General features: G+C 45.8%; 1 protein-coding gene across 1 annotated transcript in view; it reads right to left on the reverse strand.

The window, feature by feature from the left end:
• Positions 1-21,657, reverse strand: part of LOC142296516 (CD109 antigen-like) — a 474,860-nt gene that overhangs the window by 82,742 nt on the left and 370,461 nt on the right. The window contains exon 26 of the mRNA XM_075340204.1: positions 5,850-6,015. Within this exon, the coding sequence (XP_075196319.1) occupies positions 5,850-6,015 (166 nt within the window). The remainder of the gene's footprint in view (positions 1-5,849; positions 6,016-21,657) is intronic.

Consider the following 21,657-nt stretch of genomic DNA (forward strand, 5'->3'; position numbering starts at 1 on the left):
GAGCCCATTGTCTGGCATTCAGTGCCTCTATTTTTCCCTTTTCCCTATCCCACGGCTTCTCCTAAGCATCTTACCTGCAGGCCAGGACTTCCGGCACAACCAGGACTCAGACGTCTCTGCACAGCATTCTGTAATTTGGGTGAGTGATGCACTTCGTAATGCCATGACATCGCTACGTGTGCCTATAAGTGATGTCTGAGACCTAGTTGTGCAATAGCAAGAAGACCAAAGAGAATCTGTGCCACTGAATAAAGGGAGCAGAAGAGGAGTGGCAGTCAGGATATTGGGTTGCGGGGCAGCAGTACAGGTGAGTGCTGAAGGAAGTATTTGCACCTTCATATTTGTCCCGTTAGCCCCAGTATTAAATTATCCTTCAAATCCGCTGACAGTGTTAGACAGAAGGGTGGTAGTGGTGTTTAAAATATGCATTACTGTATTGCTTTAGCACAGACAATATTAATAAGAAAAAAGTTTGATGTTAGTTTATAGGGGAGCAAACGCCAGGCTGACAGGACTCCAGTCTACTTCACCACACTGAACCTGTGTTTGTGCTCTGCCCTGGACGGGGGGTGCGACACTCACTTCAGGCTTCAGGGGTGGGTCCTCCTCCCCGCAGCTAGTCACCATTGTAGATGTGACGGGGCTACACATTACACAGATAATTTCTTTACAAAACAACAACAACTGGATTATTCAATCTTCAACCTTTTTTACAGACATGGCCATTATAATCCCGCTCTGCTGTTGCTGTTCTCTGGGGTCCTTTTTCTGCTAGCCCTCACCCTTGGTATTAGCCTTCCAGCGGCCAAGCCTAGGCCTCTACTTGTCCTTTTTTTGTCTCCGCGGCTTCTGTATCCAATCACTGCCTCAGACAGCTACATAAAGCCCATCCCAAGATGTGCCGTAGGCTCTGGACACGTGGAGGATACCTCTAGGTTCCCTGATGGGCCCAAGTTACCAAGCACCATCCGCACACCTGGAACCTTTCTGCAGAAATAACTCTCTATGGCCACTCTCACCAGCCAACTCTCTGGCTCTCTGTCACTCCTACTATCCTGGCTCACCAGTTCCTTGACAACCAGGAAGTGTCTGTTACACTGTACATACTAAAACCTTTACTTACTCTAATACCTATCTGGCTAACATCCCTACTTAACATGCCTATACTTTACGTTACACGGTTAATGCATTAAGCACACATAACAGATTATATTATAAAATACACATTATACAGTAAAATGCAATATGCAATAAAAAGCTTTAACTCTCTGCCGCTAGATGGAGCAGACCACTGCTACATTGTCAGCCCGCATACTCCATCAGCAGCACTTGGACATTCACTTTATAAAATACAACAGACAATGTAGATATAACCACCGTAGGAGTGGGGTAATCTGGCCACCTACTACATTAGTATGAGTCATTTCTGCAAGTACTCTGAATACAGGACCTAGGCCTAAAGTCTTTTCTGCTCTCTGCATTAAGTGCTTTACATCACCTCTTCTTTGCTCTTGAGTGATGGATATAGAGTCTGACCAGGAGTCTGATACAGCTGGAAGACAAGAGTAGGGTGTAAGGGTGTTGATCTTCGAATTCAAAGACTTGTGAAAACCTGCCGAGTTTCTCGGGAAGAAGGTGCTTAAGGACACTTCGGGATCTTTACTACTAAAGACGGCTTTTTTATGGCAATTTTTATGGCATCAGTTGTTTTCTAAGATGTCGCAACATCTTTGAATGCAGAAAATAGAAAAAGTAGTTCAGCTCACCCTTCCTAAAATCCAGATCAGGATCGGTGTTGGTGCACGGAGCTGCCCTGGCCTCCGGCAGAACACAGACAAGCAAACTAGAGTATGACCTCAAGCACTTCGAAAAAGGTTAAAAATATTTATTGAGGTTCTATTAACATAGATCCATCGATCATGAAAACAGTGAGGGGGGACACATTAAGAGAAATCCGACATGTTTCAGCTAGTAGAGCCTTATTCAAGGATTGCCAATTGCCATTTATTTTACCATACAATATACTAAACATTTTTATTGAAACCTTTTTGTTTTGATTACTTAATATATGAAGTTGGGTTTAACATAAGTACCAACATGACAGCCATAAGAACCTTCAACAGGAACCCACCTGCCATATAAATCCAATGGCACCCTGTGATCACCCTGAAATGGTGTCCCTTGGGATCACACTATTCAAATGTTGCTGTTAGATTGCCTGCAGAATTTAAGGAGTTAACAGCAGCAATCGGCGCTTAGATTGAATTGCTGGAACATAATGCAGATGACATCTGCACTTGAGCTCACTCCATACACCAACCCTGACATGTCATTTACAGTGCCTTGAAAAAGTATCCAAACCTTGTGAACTTTTCCACAATTTTTAATGTTACAACCACAAACGTAAATGTATTTTGTTGCGATTTTGTGTAATATACCAACAAAAAGTAGCAAGTGTTTGTGAAGTATAAAGGAACAGATACAAAGGTTTCTAAATATTTTAGATAAATAAATCTGAACATACAATTGCATTCAGCCCCCTTTAGTCTGATACCCCTAAATAAAATCCTGAGTGACCAATTTTATCCAAAAGTCACCTAATTCATACATTGAGTCCACCTATGTGTAATGTATTCTCAGTATAACTATAGCTTGTCATGATTGCTCCTACCGATGTGTCTGGATGCATCAGCCATCCAATCAGGGCTGCGACATGCAAGGTTTCCTCCATGTGTCTCCTGTTTGGAGTAATTACCTTGGTATTTAACTGAATCTCTGCCCACAATTACTGCCAGTCATAGCTTTAGCTCAGTGGTACCTGTTATTTCTGAGGTCAGTCTGATCGATGGTTTACCCAACCTTGTACTTTGCTTCTTAAAATCCATTTGCCTAGCTCCTTTGTCTTGATCCTCTAACTTCCTGAAATTTTGACCTCAAAATTTGACTTGACTATGCCTTTGTCTCACCTCTTTGTTTACTGCTAGCCCTCCTGGTATCTGACCCCGGATCTCTTGACTACCCAGCCTCATGGCTAGCCGGTGAGTAGTTACTAGCATCACACAGCTGTTCTGTGAAGGCCTTAGAGGTTTGTTTGAAAACATTAGAGATAAAACAGCATCATCAAAACCAAGGAAGACACCAGACTGGTAAGGGATAAAGTTGTGGAGAAGTGTAAAGAAAGGTTAGGTTATACATTGACGAGCAAAGGGTAACAATGTTTTGAACTTTTTACTTTCAGGCTCCATATCTCACCAGCCACTACAGCTTAGAACATGATACTAACATAATTTTCTAGACAAGCATCTTTGCTGTCTCACACATAAATATGATTTGCAACTATTTAGCATATGATTCGTTATGCAGTTTCTTGTTATGTTACTGCATTGTTACGGTTTTGCTCCTGGTGTTTGAAAAATCTTTTTTTCCCTGTATACTACAAATTATAACTTATTTTCATATTCCCTAATAGCTCTGTGTTATTTGGTTGATTCCCAAGCAAAAGATTACTTGTCTGTGATGAGGAATTCACTTTTCTATATATACCTTTTAATATATTCCTTTCCATATACCTTTTAATTTAGATATAGTTGCTTGCCACTTTATTGGACCAATCAATATCCCTTTAATAACCCAGTCCCTTTAAGACATAGCCTGCTTAAATCTAAATTCTCTTTTTTAGATAATTTCAATGGTCTCAGAATGCGCAACATGATTAATAAGTAGACACTAAACAAAGATGGCTTATTTACACTACAGCCCTGACCTGTACAATGCACGTCACTCTGCCCTCAGATACCTGAGGGCATGAAATCACTCGAGGCATCTTTGGCACGAATGTACATAAGTAATTCTTTAACTAAGTACTTACAGTATATGTGATTGGTTATATGTTAATATGGTATTATTGTATTGGCTATGTCATATGTAACTCCCATTTTAATTCTGTATAAAAAGGCTGCTCCTGCAATATGGAGACAGTTCTGTGATCCAATCAGAGCTGTTGCATATGCAATAAAACATTCTTTCTCGCTTCAAAGAAAGACTGTCGTGTAATCCTTTGGAGACTGAGAACGTTATTCCGTAACAGTTTGAATGGGTTGAATGGCGTAGTAGCCATAAAGAAGATTTCCCAAGAAAAGAGAAATAGCATAATCCAACTCATTGATAGCGGTCGCTTTGCTAAGAAAATTGCCAAACTGCATCATGTGAGTGTCATGAAACTTGGAAGAATGCGAAATGATGTTCATCCATCCATTCAAAGCCATAAGCTAGATATCCAGGTAGAATATCGGAGTCAACTAGTTGGTTCATTACAAGGTCTATTAGTTCTGGGGCAACAAATATGGCAGTGGAGGTAGCTCGTATGCTTTATAATAGTGGGATCACAAACATCCATCTAAGCAGCGTGTGATACACATTACACAATTCTGAAAGGGTGGCCCCAAAAAGGGTGGAGAAGCCTTGACTTTAATATCATCATTAAAAGAGTCGGCTTGAGTTTTCAAAAAAGTACTAAAAGTGGGCAGTAGAAGATTGGAAATGGTTGATTTAGAGTGATGAAATGAAAGTCAATAGACTTGGCTCTGATGGATGTGTAATGCTGACATCCCTGCACTGTCTTGCATTCTATTCTCAGCAGGGATGCCGATGTACTCATCACTGCAGCCGGTCTGCTCACTCCCCTGCTCCTTCTGCAGTCTCAAAGCTACATGGCCTGCCCATATTGTGCAGGTCTCCTGGTGGCAATGTCCTTAGGACGTAAGCACATGCACTCAGAAAATGTTTCCCAACCTATGGCTGGAAGGCATTGGCTATTTAAGGCACCTTCCCCTGTAGATCAGTACCTGAGTAATTAGGTTCTTGGTTAGTCTGATACCTTTGGTACTCCAGTCTGCTGTCTGCAAGTTGCCTTAGTTCCTGAGCACACCTTGCCTCTATGCGTTTCCAAACCTGTACTACCTGTCTCTTGAACCAGAACCTGTCCTGCCAGTCCATCTCCAGTACCTGTGCTTGTACTGCCTGTCTCCAGTTCCTAAACTTGTCCAGCCTCTCAGGGTTCCCAAACTTGTCCTGCCTGTCTCTTGAACCAGAACCTGTCCTGCCAGTCCGTCTACAGTACCTGCACCTGTCCTGCCTGTGTCCAGTTCCTGAACCGAACAGCAAAAAATAAACATTCTGTGAATTAAAATGGAATGGTCTGGATCAAAGCATATTTGTGTGTTTGATTGGCTCCGTCACAGTTCAGACCTAAATCACATAGACATTCTGTGTCAAAAATTGAAAATTGCTGTTCACAGATGCTCTCCATCCCATCTCACTCAGCTGCAGCTATTTTCCAAATCAGAACAAGCAAAAATTTGAGCCTCTAGATGTGCAAAGCTAGTAGAGACATACCCCAAAAGACTTGCAGCAGTAATTGCAGGAAAAGGTGGTCTTATAAAATATTAGCTTAGGGAGATTGAATACAAATGCACATCACAATTTTTAGATTTCTATTTTTAATTATGTATTATTATTATTATTATTATTATTATTTAGAAATCCATGTATCCTTCTACTTAGTGTTGGTATATCACATAAAATCCCAAAAAATACATTTTAGTTTGTGAGTGTAACAAGAAAAAATGTAGAAAATTTCACAGGTTCTGAATACTTTTTCAAGGCATTAGACACTTAAGTCACTCACGTTGGGAAGAAGGCTAAGGTGGTGTGAAAAAGATACTCAGTATGACTGTAGTTGACTATGACTGTATTTCCAGGGTGAAGCTGCTATAAATTCAAACTATCCTTTATCACAATTTACTCTTTTGCTACTTATGTGTCGAACTGTAATTTTAAAAATCAGTTACCACTGTGCTCTGCCCGGTCGTTCAGAAGGTCCAGACCCTCTTTAGCTTTACTTCTTCCAACCAATGATAATGCATATGTCACAAGACTGAGGGTGTAGTTATCTGCGATGACTTCATTCATTTGAGACTCCAAGTAATTTGTAGCAGCTGTTATTTGAGAGGAATTCTAGAGGAGTGAAACACATTTGTTTTAAATCAAAAAGTAGAAAAGAAATCCCTTTTCACTGGAAATAGCACAAGGAGCTTTCATTTACGTCTTTTACTATTGCAGTGGTTAAATGAAATTCTCCTCTGCATGGGATCAGTGTTCTCTGATGTAAAGCCAACAATGGCATATAAAATGCATCATTTATAGTATACAAAATGTACAATGGCATGGGGTTTTCTTAAACCTAGAATTGCAAACTAAGTCATTGTGGAAACAGATGTAGAAGACTTGGATAATATTTACCCACTGGATACAGTAATGACTCACAATAATCAATAAATTCATTATTCAGAATTAACACACATATTGATTTATACATAAACCTGCGACATTGTCTTTCATTTTACTGCCACCAGAAGCCCTCGATGGCCTTCTTTATATGTTTGGGAAGAGCAGGCTAATTACTGTTACTTAAAGGGAACCTGTCATGTCTACTACTAATAATCTGCAAGCAAATAGCATTGAAATCATGTCTGGCTGCCTTAGTGTATAGATAACATGAAGTTATATTTGTGATGTACCACTTACTTCAAGTCATTGGGGATGGTGGGATGTACAGAACTGTTATAATGACCACTCACTACACAATGAGCATGCTGTAATCATTAATATAATAATGTTTATTCGCTTATATAGAGACATTAATTCCAGAGCACTTTACATATATTAGAAACACTGTCCCCATTGGAGCTCTAAATTCTAAATTCCCTACCTGGAAGTCTTTGGAGTGTGGAGGAAACTGAAATGCCTGGAGGAAACCCACACAATCATGAGGAAAACATAGAAACTCCTTGCAGATGCTGTTCTTGATGGGATTTGAACCAAGGACTCCAGCGCTGTAAGACTGCAGTGCTAACCAATGAGCCATCATTAACTGACATTTCAATTGACAACCTCATCTGCATAACTTGTATACACATTTAAAGGGTTGTTCTAATATTCCCTATTTAGGAGCGTATACCGTAATTCCTCTGCCATCTGGTATCCTGCTTTGCCATAGACCAGATCAGCAGCATGGTTGTGTGTCGCCCAGGGAATGGGGTACTCAACACCGGGCAGTGTATCACTGGGGAATGTCACTTTGGTAGCCGTTGCCCGGTCCCGTGCCCTGGGTGCTTTTTAATGGGAGTATTTACAGGGGATAATAAAGTCATTTGTGTGACGCCACCTGCGGGTTGCAGTTAATGTTGTGGAACAGCCGCTGCTGAATTGGGTACTCCCAGGGCTGGTGGTAATGGCAGCTGAGGTGGTAGGCCCTCCGCAGGTAGAGCTGAGCCTGAGAGATGTATGATGGAGTTAAAAGGGAGACCACACCTTGGATTGTAAACAACAGTCTCCACTCACTCCGGACCCTTGGATGGCTGGTTCAGGTCCCTGGTTAGCCAGTGCCAGTTGATGACTCGGTTGCTCTGTCCCCGGCACTCCCAGTGTGGTTGGGTCACTGTAGTATGGAGCGTTTGGGGCTCGACTGTATCTTTGTGGTAGCAGTCTCCTTCTCCGTACGGCTGGCAGTGTGCACCCTGTAGGGAGGTATGTGTCCGAACCCTGATCCTTGCTTTATACTGCCCCCCGAGGAAGTGACCTAAGCGAAACGCATCGGGGCTTCCCCCTCTCCACAGGATATCCACTCCAGCACTTGCACTTTAGTATGGGTAAGTTATGATCCTATGATTCTTTACAGGATAGGGGTCTGAATTCAGTTTTTGTAGGACTATCTAATTTATGTGACCCGCTGTGTTGTATTTTTGTATGAGGATTACTTCTGAATACATAGGATTGCCCCCTATATATTATGTTGTTGATGTCCTAGGTTGGGATATCTCTGATTCCTCTCTATCTCCAATCACTGTTATATTTTACCAATTGTACATCATGTTATAACAGTGCCCTTGTATGTATTTTGATATGAATAAATTATAATTATTTCTAAAGGTGCACTTCTCATGCATTTTTTATAGTGATTGGCCCTTTAAAACTCATTTTCCTTGCTTATTTGTATATTCTCATATTGAGTGGCCGACAATCTATAATACCTCCATCTGTTGTTTGTTCCTATTTTCCACTTGCTTTACTGCTGATGCCCCCGGATTTGTGGATCAGTGAGGTCCGTGTAGGTCCCCTCACTGTGCAGGTATTTGCCAGACCGTCTGAAACTGTCGCCTGACCTAGGGCCCTGTGACCCGACCGTGCTCTGGTCCCAGCGGTACATGGGTGTACCTGCCCTGGCGACCACTCTCCTGTGCCCCCAGGTCACCGTTACACGACCCAGCTCTCAGGCATGTCCGTGCACTTCACTGTGCACCACTGTTCTCTTCAGACTGACTGACTTACTGACTGCCGTCCCCTCCCACCAGGCTGTCTAGTTCCCTGGTCAGGCTCTGCCCTCTAGGTAGCCCTCCCTTATCTGAGTAGGCAGTGCCCCCTGTTGGGCAGTAGCAATTAGGATTTTGGTGTGTTGGGTGTTGCTGGCACTGGTGTTCCAGGTCCCAGGGGGTAGGTCCAGCATCCGTAAGAGGATGCAGTTCCCTGTAGTGCCCTGAGTCGTTTAGGGGCACTACATTCCCCCTTGGTTAAACACAGCACGTCCTGGGGCTGTAAAGACAATAAAGGGTTTATTAAAACATAAAATCAATTATAATAAAACATTCTTCCCAAGCAGGGGAGGTTCCACTTTAACATTGTATGAGCATTCCCTCATCATCACACCACCCAAAGGTCCTGAACCCCAGTACCCTTTAAGGAGGCAGGTCACCGGTCCCTGTGGTGACAAGGTCTGGGAAATCTCTATCCCAGACCTTTCTTCCAATCTGCCTCTCCTTGGTGGCGGTGTCAATGTCCTGATGGTTTGAGGATTGCTCTGGGAGGCACACTTGGTGCAACATATTTACGCTGTGACAGTTCGGGTCATTCCCAGTCCAATGACCAGTGGTCCATTTTTATATTAACGTTTCAAACATTATAGGCAATCAGGTGACATTTTCAGAGATTATGCAAGCATTGTTAATGATAAAATCAACATTTTTCAACATTTTCTGCATTTTCAAAACACTTTCTGGAACAGTCCAAATAAACAAACACAACTGCTGGGATAGCCTGGTTCAGCTACCACAGCGTAGATGACTTGGGAAATGGCGGGGGAGTAGGAGAAGCTGGCAGTGACAGGTCATGGATTTTCTGCACATCTAGAGCATACCAGCCCCGCTAGCCGTGGTGTCTGGTTTATGTGACATCATCACCCAGGTGCAGGTCACGATCTGGATGTCCCTTCTTTAAGTGGTTCATCACAGCTCTGCGGGACACAAAGATTCCTGAATGCATGCCAGGCTCCTTGATAAAATCATAACCTTTCTGCTGATAAAATTTATCTACGATGCCCTGGTACTGGACCCCTCGGGCTCCCCAGGTATCTCGGCGCAGACTTTGCTTTTCCTGCAAATCCTGAGCCACCACTTGCCTTCCCTTGGCGGTGTCAATGTCCTGATGGTTTGAGGATTGCTCTGGGAGGCACACTTGGTGCAACATATTTACGCTGTGACAGTTCGGGTCATTCCCAGTCCAATGACCAGTGGTCCATTTTTATATTAACGTTTCAAACATTATAGGCAATCAGGTGACATTTTCAGAGATTATGCAAGCATTGTTAATGATAAAATCAACATTTTTCAACATTTTCTGCATTTTCAAAACACTTTCTGGAACAGTCCAAATAAACAAACACAACTGCTGGGTTAGCCTGGTTCAGCTACCACAGCGTAGATGACTTGGGAAATGGCGGGGGAGTAGGAGAAGCTGGCAGTGACAGGTCATGGATTTTCTGCACATCTAGAGCATACCAGCCCCGCAAGCCGTGGTGTCTGGTTTATGTGACATCATCACCCAGGTGCAGGTCACGATCTGGATGTCCCTTCTTTAAGTGGTTCATCACAGCTCTGCGGGACACAAAGATTCCTGAATGCATGCCAGGCTCCTTGATAAAATCATAGCATTTCTGCTGATAAAATTTATCTACGATGCCCTGGTACTGGACCCCTCGGGCTCCCCAGGTATCTCGGCGCAGACTTTGCTTTTCCTGCAAATCCTGAGCCACCACTTGCCTTCCCTTGGTGGTTTGAGCCTGCTGCTCCTGGGCCTGCTTCCGGATGGTGACTGCACCGCAGTAGCAATGCCACACTCCCGCTCGAACCTCAGGCTCCCCGAACCTGAACAGTCTGCATCCGGATCACCATCAGCGGATCTCTGCTTGGTTTGGTCACCGCCGACTCCTTTGTTAGTCGTTGGGTCTTCCAGCTCGGCCTGGTCATCGACGACTCCTCTGTCGGTCTTCGGGTCTTCCAGGGCTGCTCCCTGCAGCCTAGCCTGGTCCGGTTCGGTCGTGGATGGAGGCGTTGCGGCCTGGTCTGGTCTGGTCATGGATGGAGGCGTTACGGCATGGTCTGGTCTGGCCGTGGTCGGAGGATCCGGTGCTACCGGCAGGTCAGCGTTCAGGGGTCATACAGGTGCCGCTGCCATGGGGACTAGTGGGGCTAAGGAGGTTCCCACTCTTACCGGCTCCTGGTGCCGCTCCTTGTGCAGAGCCCGTGCATCTTGGGCTCGCACAGCCATCACTACTCCCATCATCTCCGAGTGCTAGTCTTCTGCTTGCTGGATCATTTGCAGCCGCTTCCGGAGGCACAGCCGTCCCAGCTCTTCTTCAAGCCAGGGTACGGCTCCACGAGCTGGAGGGGCAGATATTCTCTCCTCTGCAGGTTTGCTGGTCTTGTGCTGCAGAGCTGCGGTTGCTTCAGCATACAGGGTACATTCTGCTGGCGCCCCTTCCGGCTTCCAGTAGTTAGTTTCACTTTTGCCTGCTGTACACTCCCAGGGACGGAGTTGGCTTTTCACCCCCTTTTGCCACCGTGATGGCGCAGCCAGTTTTCATAGAATTAAAGATGGCGGTAGTTTTTGCACAAAACAGTCCATAAGGCGCACGTCACCCGGGTGGCCCTCCCATTATTTGACTAGGCAGTGCCCCCTGGTGTGGAGTGGTAACTAGTATTTTGGTTTGTGTGGGTGTTGCTAGCACTGGTGTTCCAGGTTCCAGGGGGTAGGCCCTGCATCTCCGTGAGGATGCAGTTCCCTGTAGTGCCCTGAGTGGTTCAGGGGCGCTACATTTGCACTGCTGATCCAAACTGGATGTTCTCCCAGGCTGCCTTTCCATATGGTAAGTGTGTCTGTGTGCGCGACATGGCGATATGTCCGTTGTTCTCTGGCAGAACGGGTGTCACTCTGTGTGACATCAATGTGACACGTGCTGGAGAAAACCCATGTCCTTAAAATAAGATGCTTTTCTATACTCACCTGTCTCCAGCCCTGTTGTCTTTGACGCTGTTGTCACTTTCTCATTATGCTCATTGCATATTCACTGTACCGAGGACCCGGAAGTAACAGCAGCTCCGGAGACAGCAGCACCATGGATAGATAAGTATAGAAGTTCCTGCTGTCAGTGTGCTATCCAGATGTTACACGGCTCGCACACACTGGACACACACACACATACGCACCTACACCACGGACCGTGCAAAAGGTGTGTGTTTTGCCCAGACGTGTGAAAGAGGCCTAAAGTAGGAATCTCAAATTCGGGAGGCTATATGTGCAGCACAGTTGACATTTTCAGTGATACCATATTTTTTTTCTATTCAAATTTTTGATAATTTGTGCCCTAGTTTGGGTTGTTTTGGATACAACGATAACAAACGTGTACTTTTTTGTTTACTTAAATTTATAAATATAGAAGCTTTTTTAATGCCATAATATTTTTTTATTTTTTCATACTTAATTATTAGTACAGTATTTTTTTTTACATTTTTCCCTTTTTTATCCCCCAAATGGTACCATACAGAAATATTGTCTTATAATTAGCGACATATAATAATTCTGGCATAAATCTTGTAACAATCTCCCCCATTCTGGTCCCCTTATTGTTGTAATGCCCCCATCCAGGTTTACATCTTGTAGTAATGTCTCTCATCCTGGTTCCCTTCTTATTTTAATGTGCATATCTTGGTCCCCTTCTTCTAGTAATGTCTCCTATTCTGGTCCCTTTCTTGTAGAAAAGTCCCCCATCCAGGGCCCCATCTTGTATAATGTTCCCTACCTAGTTCCACTTTTTGTTGTAATGTGCCCATCCTGATCCCCTTCTTCTAGTAATGTCCCCCATTTTGATCTCTCTCCTGTAGCAATGTCCTCCGTCCTGGTCCTCTTCTTGTAGTAATATCCCTCATCCTGTTTCCCTTCTTGTAGTAATGTCTCCCATCCTTGTCTACTTTGTGTAGTAATGTCCCCCATCCTGGCTCCCATCTTGTAGTAATGTGCACATCCTGGTCTTCTTCTTAAAGTAATGTCTTTCATTCTAGTCCTCATCTTGTAGCAATGTCCTCTACCCTGGTCCACATCTTGCAGTAATGTCCTTCTTCCTGGTCTACATTTTGAAGTAATCTCCTACATTCTGGTCACATTCTTGTAGTAATTTCCCTATCTTGGTCTCCTTTTGCAGTAATGTCCTCATCCTGGTCAGCATCTTGTAGCAAAGTCCCAGTCTTGTAGTGATGACACACATCCTGGTCTTCACCTTGTAGTAATATCCCAATCCTGGTCCTCTTCACATAGACATAAATAAAACACAATTCTTCTCACACATGTTTACTCCCTCGGCTAACAAGGTCCTCATTTCTTCAACAAGCGGGGTGTGGCATGGCAGTGACATCATACAATGCCTGTCGTGGTACACTGAAATCAACAATTGGCCGGTGGTTGGTATTGATATTCAATGGAAAAATCTGGTCTCTGTGCCATAATATATTTCAGTTGAATTTACATCCAAGGATACACATTCAGCTGAGACAAAGCACTGGCATTGGGGTCTCCTGGACCATGCCGCAATCGTCCCACGAACTCCAGTGCCTCATAGACTTCATGTGGCCTGCAGGCCATTTGTTTAAGATCCCTGCTCTAAAGCATAGAGCCTCCAAACAGCATGCAGGTATCTGGCTAGTTTGAGTCCGCAGTGTGACCAGTAACCTACACAATGATTTTTACACTGTAAAATGAAAAGTACCTCCATTCTTAAAGGGGTTGCCAACTACTGGGACAACCCCATCTCATTCCACAGTCCATTAAGGTAAAAAATATTTTAATCATCTCTGCTGCTGTGCCATTTTAGCAGAGCCAGCTCTCATTCTCCCAGGGCTCATGTGAGGTTCTTATGTCACATGAGTCCCATGACCAATCACCATCAGCTTCACTGTCTTCACCTTTAGATATATAAGTAATCAATAGGAGCTGAGCGGCCAACTGCAGCTCTCACTTTGTCTTGACTACTTATACATTTGAAGGCGGGGACAGTGAGGCTGGTGGTGGTCTAGTGCAGGCCTCACATGCTGTAGAAATCTCACATAAGCCCTGGGAGAGTGAGAGCCAACATCACTGGATTGTGACGCCCCTGGACTAGTCAGGTCATCACAGGGTACTGCATGCTCTTTATTCTTAGTGCAGGACTCAAGCCCCCATGGTTCTGGGTTCCCTACCTATAGTACTGCCTCCATCAGCATCCAAAATCCCAACCACACCTCACACCACACCCTGCCAGACACACCAGTGGGCTACTGAGCTGGAATAGGGCCGTCCACCTAGGGGTCAGGTAGATTGGTAGGAAGGGGTAAGTCAGTGAGGGAGGAAGTGGAAAGCAGAGCTGACAGGCAGAACAGAAGTAGCTCCCAGAGAGTGAGGAGCTGGGAGTAGCAGCTCCCCAGAGAAGAGTAGTAACTCCCAAAGAGTGAGGAGCTGGGACTTGGAGCTCCCGGGGTAGTTACAGGTTGGGTCGCAGATGGTGGTCTGGGCCGGAGGAGTCGGAGACCCGGTCGTAGGGTATTGAGGCTGAGTGCCTGGACCTGGTCTTGGAGGACGGGAGGCATCTGAGTCTAATAACCGGTCCGGGACCGAAAGCACAGCGGGGTACTGGACACTAGGTCAGAGAGTAGCTTCATGCAACCTGGCAATTAACCTGCGGGGGATAGTGACTTTATGGACTGTCCCCACGAAGCTCAGAGATCAGGGGCACTAGCGCAATGAGGGGGATAGGGCTTTCCAACCCAAGCAGCCCACTGAAATTCCAAGCATGAGCCCTTGAGAGCAAAGCTCCTCTACTAATAGTAAGAAGCAGGGCCCAGACAGCTTTATGCCTATGGGCCAACAGGAAACTTCTAAATTTGTGCACGGAGGCAGGCTCTGGACCATCAGGCAATACTGTAGGGGACAGACACCCAGACGGGCTCCCCTCAAGAGGGCAGCGGCGCCCAGAGACTTGGTTTACCTTGTTGTTAGAGTCTGTTTTTCATCACCAAGGCTCTCTGAGTGAGTACATGGTCATCCCCTGCTACCGCCTAGCACTGCGCTCCCCTGCACACCATCATCCAGAGTCCCGGGGTCTCCCCTACCCGTGGAGGGAAACGTCATCTGGCTGCCCCACTCCATCTCCCCCGGGTACTCCTATCGGCAGCGGCGGTACTCCCCTTACCGCGAACCATGGGTAGCGTCACAAACTATTATCCCCTGTAAATAGCCCCCTTTTACATTTGAGTTGCCGCAAGCCCCCGGGTCCGGAGACCCTCGAGCCACAGCAATCCCGGATCCGAGCAGTTCGACCGCTGCAGGGGCGGCACATAAGCGGAGGTGAGTATTTTAACAAGGACAAATGTGGGGAATGAGAAGGGGGTGTCTTAGCAGTGGACAACCCACTGAGAAGATTTTATAAAAGGAGTTAAATTGTACATTTTCTTGTTTTTACAAGCATATTGCAATTTTCCCTATTAACCATGCTGTTCTGTTCGGGTTTACTATACTCTTATAATGTTCCGGTTATGTTTGAAAAAAGTAAAAAAACAAACAAAAAAAAAAAACAACAACCCATAGTAAGAGCCCCTTAAATGAGGAAAAGTAAATTAACCACCAGTTTTAGAACCGCATAATGAATATGTAAAAAGAAAAATCAAATGTCAAATTCAGTCATTGTTAACAGAACAGCAGGGTTAAGATGGAACTATCATGTCCCCAAATGTTATTAATTTGCAGATATAGAGTTCATCTGCAAGATAATATCATTCCATTGTTGTACAGCTGCACTTTATTCTTCCTGATAACTTAATGTCATAGTAGCGTGCATGGAGCAGCTACAATCATGCTCAGTAGACAGTGAGCTGAGACTATAAAGGCCCCGTCACACTAAGCAACATCGCTAGCAACATCGCTGCTAACGAACAACTTTTGTGACGTTGCTAGCGATGTTGCTGTGTGTGACATCCAGCAACAACCTGGCCCCTGCTGTGAGGTCGTTGGTTGTTGCTGAATGTCCTGGGCCATTTTTTAGTTGTTGCTGTCCCGCTGTGAAGCACAGATCGCTGTGTGTGACAGCGAGACAGCAACAACTAAATGTGCAGGCAGCAGGAGCCGGCTTCTGCGGAGGCTGGTAACCAATGTAAACATCGGGTAACCAAGAAGCCCTGTCCTTGGTTACCCGATATTTACCTTTGTTACCAGCCTCCGCCGCTCTCACTGTCAGTGCTGGGTCCTGCTCTGTGCACATGTAGCTGCAGGACACATCGGGTTAATTAACCCGATGTGTGCTGTAGCTAGGAGAGCAAGGAGCCAGCGCTAAGCATTGTGCGCTGCTCCCTGCTCTGTGCACATTTAGCTGCAGCACACATCGGGTAATTAACCTGATGTGTGCTGTAACTAGGAGAGCAGGGAGCCAGCGCTCAGTGTGCGCTGCTCCCTGTTCTCTGCACGTGTAGCTCCGTGCACTGGTAACCAAGGTAAATATCGGGTTGGTTACCTGATATTTACCTTAGTTACCAAGCGCAGCATCTTCCACGTTGCGCTGGGGGCTGGTCACTGGTTGCTGGTGAGCTCACCAGCAACTCGTGTAGCCACGCTCCAGCGATCCCTGCCAGGTCAGGTTGCTGGTGGGATCGCTGGAGCGTCGCAGTGTGACATCTCACCCGCAACCTCCTAGCAACTTACCAGCGATCTCTATCGTTGTTGGGATCGCTGGTAAGTTGCTTAGTGTGACTGGACCTTAAGCATGATCTGGCATCTTGATTGAGACCTCACTCTGTAGAGATGTACACTGCACCTTAAGGCCGGTTTCACACATCCGGCTTTTCGCCGGTTTACCGGATCCGGCGCTCTCCCGTACAGACAATACAGTACAGTGACAGCGCTGTAACTTCCGGGTCACATGCGCCGGTCACATGACAGCATGTGACCGGCGCTTGTTGCGCTGTCACTGTACTGTAGTCACTGTATGGGAGAGCGCCGGATCCGGCAAACCGGCGAAAAGCCGGATGTGTGAAACCGGCCTAAGCTGCCAGTCAAAGTACTTGAACTGAACACATTCCATCATGCCTGAAAGTTGGTAGCTCCCAAAAGGAATTAAATTAATTTTCTCCCGAAAGCCACACTGTCAGTAAGTCAGCTAGGCAACATTGGAATTCTATTTCCCAGCAGATTAACCATACAGTATATCTGCATACATACTTTAGGGGTATCTGTGCTTTGGCTCTATTAGGATAACAGGTATATTCATTTACTCGTTTGCCGGCCTAATCACCTTTTGGGTGTGGCTTTAAATATGTTTCTTCTGGTGGTATTTCCTGCTGGTAGTATTCTCATTTTGAAGTCCAGCCATATTGCTGTTAGTTTGTGCCAGTCAGTGGAATACCAGCTAGGATACTTCTCTATGCTGTTTTTTTTTTCTCCACTCTGCACCTATGTTATGTTTAATGTCAGTTAGTAGGTGGCATATTCTTTAATAGTATTCATCTTCTCTGGTTGTTGTTTGTATTGCTCAATATGGGATCACTTTCAACTTCAGCACACCTTCCCTTCTTTAGGTAATTTGCACTCTGCTCTGCCTTCCGGTTCCTTAGGAGGAGCATGAAGTGCTTGATAACCATTCAAGCAGCATAGGCCCAAGTTGCCATCATTTAGTCTGTAATCAGGGATATTCCAACTCCAGCAGGAACCACTAGAGATTGCAGGGTTGTGATTTCTAGTCTGTATAAGAACTTGCAGGGTCAGTTGCAGATATTAGTGTGCAACCTTTACCCCTTGTTGTACGAACATAACAAATATGTTTCATTTAAGAACTTGGAACAACCCCTTTAAGAGTATATATCAACAAAGTTTTATAAAAAGTTAATTTTTAGCTAACCTTTGTGGAATTAAAGGCCGCTTTACATGCTGCGATCTCGCTAGCGAGATCGCTAGCGTGCATACCTGCCCCCATCGTTTGTGCAAATCGCTGCCCGTGGCGCACAAAATCGCGCGGACCCGCACACTACTTACCTGCCTAGCGACGTCACTGTGACCGGCGAACCGCCTCCTTTCTAAGGGGGTGGTTCATCCGGCGTCACAGCGACGTCACTAACCGGCCATCCAATAGAGGCGGAGGGTCGGAGATGAGCGGGATGTAACATCCCGCCCACCTACTTCCATCCACATTGCTGGTGGACACAGGTAAGGAGATGTTCGTTGTTCCTGCGGTGTCACACATAGCAATGTGTGCTGCCGCAGGAACGACGAACAACATCGTACCTGCAGCAGCAACGATAATTGGGAATAGGGGGGCATGTCACCGATTATCGGTTTTGCACGTTTTTGCGACGATTCAAAATCGCTCATAGGTGTCACACGCAACGACATCGCTAACGCGGCCGGATGTGCGTCACATATTCCGTGACCCCAACGACATCGCTTTAGCGATGTCGCAGCGTGCAAAGCGGCCTTAACAGTAAAAATAATGGTTGAAAGAGTACACAAAGTAAGACCACAGATTGGCTCAGAAAAAATGTCTAATTAATAAGTGATCTTCCAAGAAGAGTGAAAAGGTGTTGCCAACACTTGAGGGTTCGAGAAGGCAGACAAAGAGGACATTCCTGTGAGGCATTAGGTTGGACTCCTCATAACAAATAAAATTGCTCTTATGCTGACCTATAAAAAGCTGATTTCTCATCTGCATCAAGACAGAGAAAAGTTGCTGCAATTGGGGTTGTTATTGAAAAACCATTTGAGCCAGAGCCCAATCATATATAAAACTGATGTTTTTAAGACCATGATGAAGAATCTTGGCTGCCATAACTACATTAATGTTTAGCAACGTCTGGAAAGCAATGTTAATCACAAGAAGGATTTCTTTCATCACAGTCTAAGGATAACGTGTTTCCACGACTTTCACTGAAAGGTAACAAATTGAAAAGTAGGTTCCTCACGATATTTGGATTGAACGAACTGCGTTACGTATAATATGGTCTAGTCACAGTAAATGTTACTAGGTAATATTAGAAGGTTGAATCATAGAGAATGTTTATGATGCTGTAGTGGTAACATTTTATGGTTATTTTCCAGCACTTCAATCAGTTGATGTGCATATGATTTGCCTTTGTAATGTCTCCAGAATGCTTGATTACTTTGGAGCAACAAGAATCTATTCTCAACAGTATTCAGACAAGTCATTACCGTGTGAGCTGTTTTTTCCCCGTCACCATTTTTATAAGCAGTGTTTTCAATTTAAATGTCATTTTTGTGTTCAAACTATTATGAAATTACATCATTGGAGAAAATCACATAAATTGCTTTATTAGTTTCATAGTGTTTAAGGTTGAAGGTATACTCAAGTCCATCGAGTTCAACCTATAGCCTAAAGGGGGCTTTACACGCTGCGATATTGTTAGTGAATTATCGTCGGTGTCACGTGTTTGTGACGCACATCCGGCTTCATTAATGAGATTGCAGTGTGTGATACCTACGAGCGACCTTAAACGATCGCAAAAGAGGTCAAAATCATTTGCCGTGGAGAGGTCGTCCTGAAACCAAAAATCGTTGTCTGCTTATTAGCGATGTTGTTCCTCGTTCGTGCGGCACCACACATCGCTGTGTGTGTCACCGCAGGAGCGATGAACATCTCCTTACCTGCGTCCCGCCGGTAATGCGGAAGGAAGGAGGTGGGCAGGATGATACGTCCCGCTCATTTCCACCCCTCCGCTTCTATTGGACGCCTGCTGTGTGACGTCGCTGTGACGCCGCACGAACCGCCCCCTTAGAAAGGAGGCGGTTCGCCGGCCAGAGCGATGTCGCAGGGCAGGTAAGTCCGTGTAACGGGGACTAACGAGGTTGTGCGCCATGGGCAGCAATTTGCCCGTGTTGCACAACTGACAGGGGGGGTACGATCGCGTGCGATCTCGCTACCGAGATTGCAGCATGTAAAGTACCCTTAAGGGCTCGCTCCCACTTGTGTATAAAAAATCAGGCCCACTCTCATTCAGATAGGTTGTTTGAGAGAAATTACTTTGGTTTTCAATATGATGTGCAAGTGTTACGCGAGTGTGCGATTTTTTTTTTCTCACTTTGCATCTGTATGTCATTCGTATGTGTCGCGGGCGGAGGAGGGGACGCAGCGCTCTCCCTACTGCTCGGGTCCGGCCGCCGCTGCTGATGCGGCCTGCAGCTGCTCGGTGGCTCGAGCGATGGGCCGGATCCCGGGGACTCGAGCGGCGCTCCTCGCCCGTGAGTGAAAGGGGGAATTGATTGTTGGGGTGGATTGTTTATTGTCCGTGACGCCACCCATGGTTGTGGTGATTGTGTGGACACCACCGCTGCTCTGTATGGGGATCCCGGGAGCGGTGACAGGGAGCAGCAAAGTTGTTAGTTCTCCCCTCCGTGGGTAGGGGGTGGTTGTCCCGGGGCCCAGTGATGAGGTGGGGGATGAGGGATGGCAAGGCCGGTGCAGGGCTTGGTGAGGTGCAGGGTCGCGGGGGCAGCGCGGTACCTTACGGCATGGTGGTACTCACTCAGCCTAAGACGGTGACGGAGTTCTCGGTAAAACACACGGCTGGAAAGACGGTTCCCACGGACGGCTGCTGTTGCTTTTCCACCGGAAGTTGATGTTGACGGTCTCTGTCCCTGCACCTAGTGAAATGTTGGTAGCGATGGGTTCCCACCGGTAACCCGCTCCCCGGCTTGGATATGGGCCGGAGGAGCCCCTTTTTGCCCGCAGGCGCTGGTCCTGAGAAACTGTTGCCTTGGCGGTGGCGGTGTCTCTCTCCTACGGTTGGACTGTTGCCTTCAATCGGGACTTAGTTGTTTGGAGACCCAGGAGGTCCCCTTCACTGATGGATTTGGCAAATTCACGGTGACTCCTAGCCTTGCCGGGATCCAAAAAGCCCCTGCCAATGGTGCTGGCTTCTCTTCGTATACCGTTCCGGTACCGCCGGGCCACCACCCGTCCACGGTCCTTTCGGCAACCTCCGATCAGCCTCTCCTGCAGACGGTCACCGCCGTCTGCTGACCTTGCTGTCTCAGTCCGGGGCACACAACCGGACCAACTTCAGGCTTTTTGCTGTCACTTTTCCTTCTCTTTCCACTTTCACTACTTTTCCTGTACTCCTTCCCTCTCCTCTCACTTTGAACTCTCCACTTAATCTCTCTCCTCTCCAAACTGAACTGCCTGGTTTTCCCGCCTCCAGGACTGTGAACTCCTCGGTGGGCGGAGCCAACCGCCTGGCCCACCCCCTGGTGTGGACATCAGCCCCTGGAGGAAGGCAACAAGGATTTTTAGTGTAGCTTCGGTGTACCTATCCGGGGTGTAGGGTGTGGTGGTGTCATGACCTGTGACCCCTGGCTTGCCCAGGGCATCACATATGCGATGCATATTTTTCTCTGCAACTATTATTCTGCAGTCATTTACAGGACAATTTACAGTGTTCTATGCAACAGAATGGTAATGTATTTGTAAAAATCGGCCGGCATATGGATGGTCCGCATGTAGTCCATTTTCTTGCACACATAGACTTGCATTGGCGAGTCTCGGGTGTTTTACATGCAAATCATGCTGTGCTTTTTTTTTCCTCAGGCCGAATACAGCTGAGGAAAACCTCACAGAACAGCGCTGACTTATAGAATAACATGGGTCCGAGTGCCAGGCGATTTTTTTTCTTGCATTGCACTCATTCATTTTATATGCAAGTGGCAGTAAGCGCCAGAGGAAGGCACAAACCCCATGGGGCAGACATTAAGCTCCATATTAGGGGAAAATTTCTTCCCGACTTCACATATAGCCATCAGAGTAGTTCACTGAAACAACGCCCAATCTCAGAATATAGCGCACATAACCAGTAATATTATATTTTTCAAGAACGGTATCCAGGACTTTCTTGAATTATAGTAGTGAATCAACCATGACAACAATATGTGGCAGAGAGTTCCATAGTGTCACTGCTCTTACAGTAAAGAATCGACGTCTGTGATTATGATTAAACCTCCTTTCCTCCAGCTGTAGTGGATGCCCCCTTGTCCCTTTTGCAGGCCTAGGTGTAAAAAGATCATTAGAGAGAGCTCTGTACTGTCCCTTCAAATATTTGAACATTGTAATAAGCTTTTGTTTTTTCAAATGGAATAATCTCAAGTTTATTAATTATCTTGGTACTTCATTCCCCCCATTCATTTAATAACCTTGGTTGCTCTTTTCTGCACCCAATCTAGTTCAGCTATGTTCTTCTCTTACACTAAAAC

The sequence above is a fragment of the Anomaloglossus baeobatrachus genome, chromosome 3 (assembly GCF_048569485.1).
Source record: "Anomaloglossus baeobatrachus isolate aAnoBae1 chromosome 3, aAnoBae1.hap1, whole genome shotgun sequence".
Taxonomy (NCBI): domain Eukaryota; kingdom Metazoa; phylum Chordata; class Amphibia; order Anura; family Aromobatidae; genus Anomaloglossus; species Anomaloglossus baeobatrachus.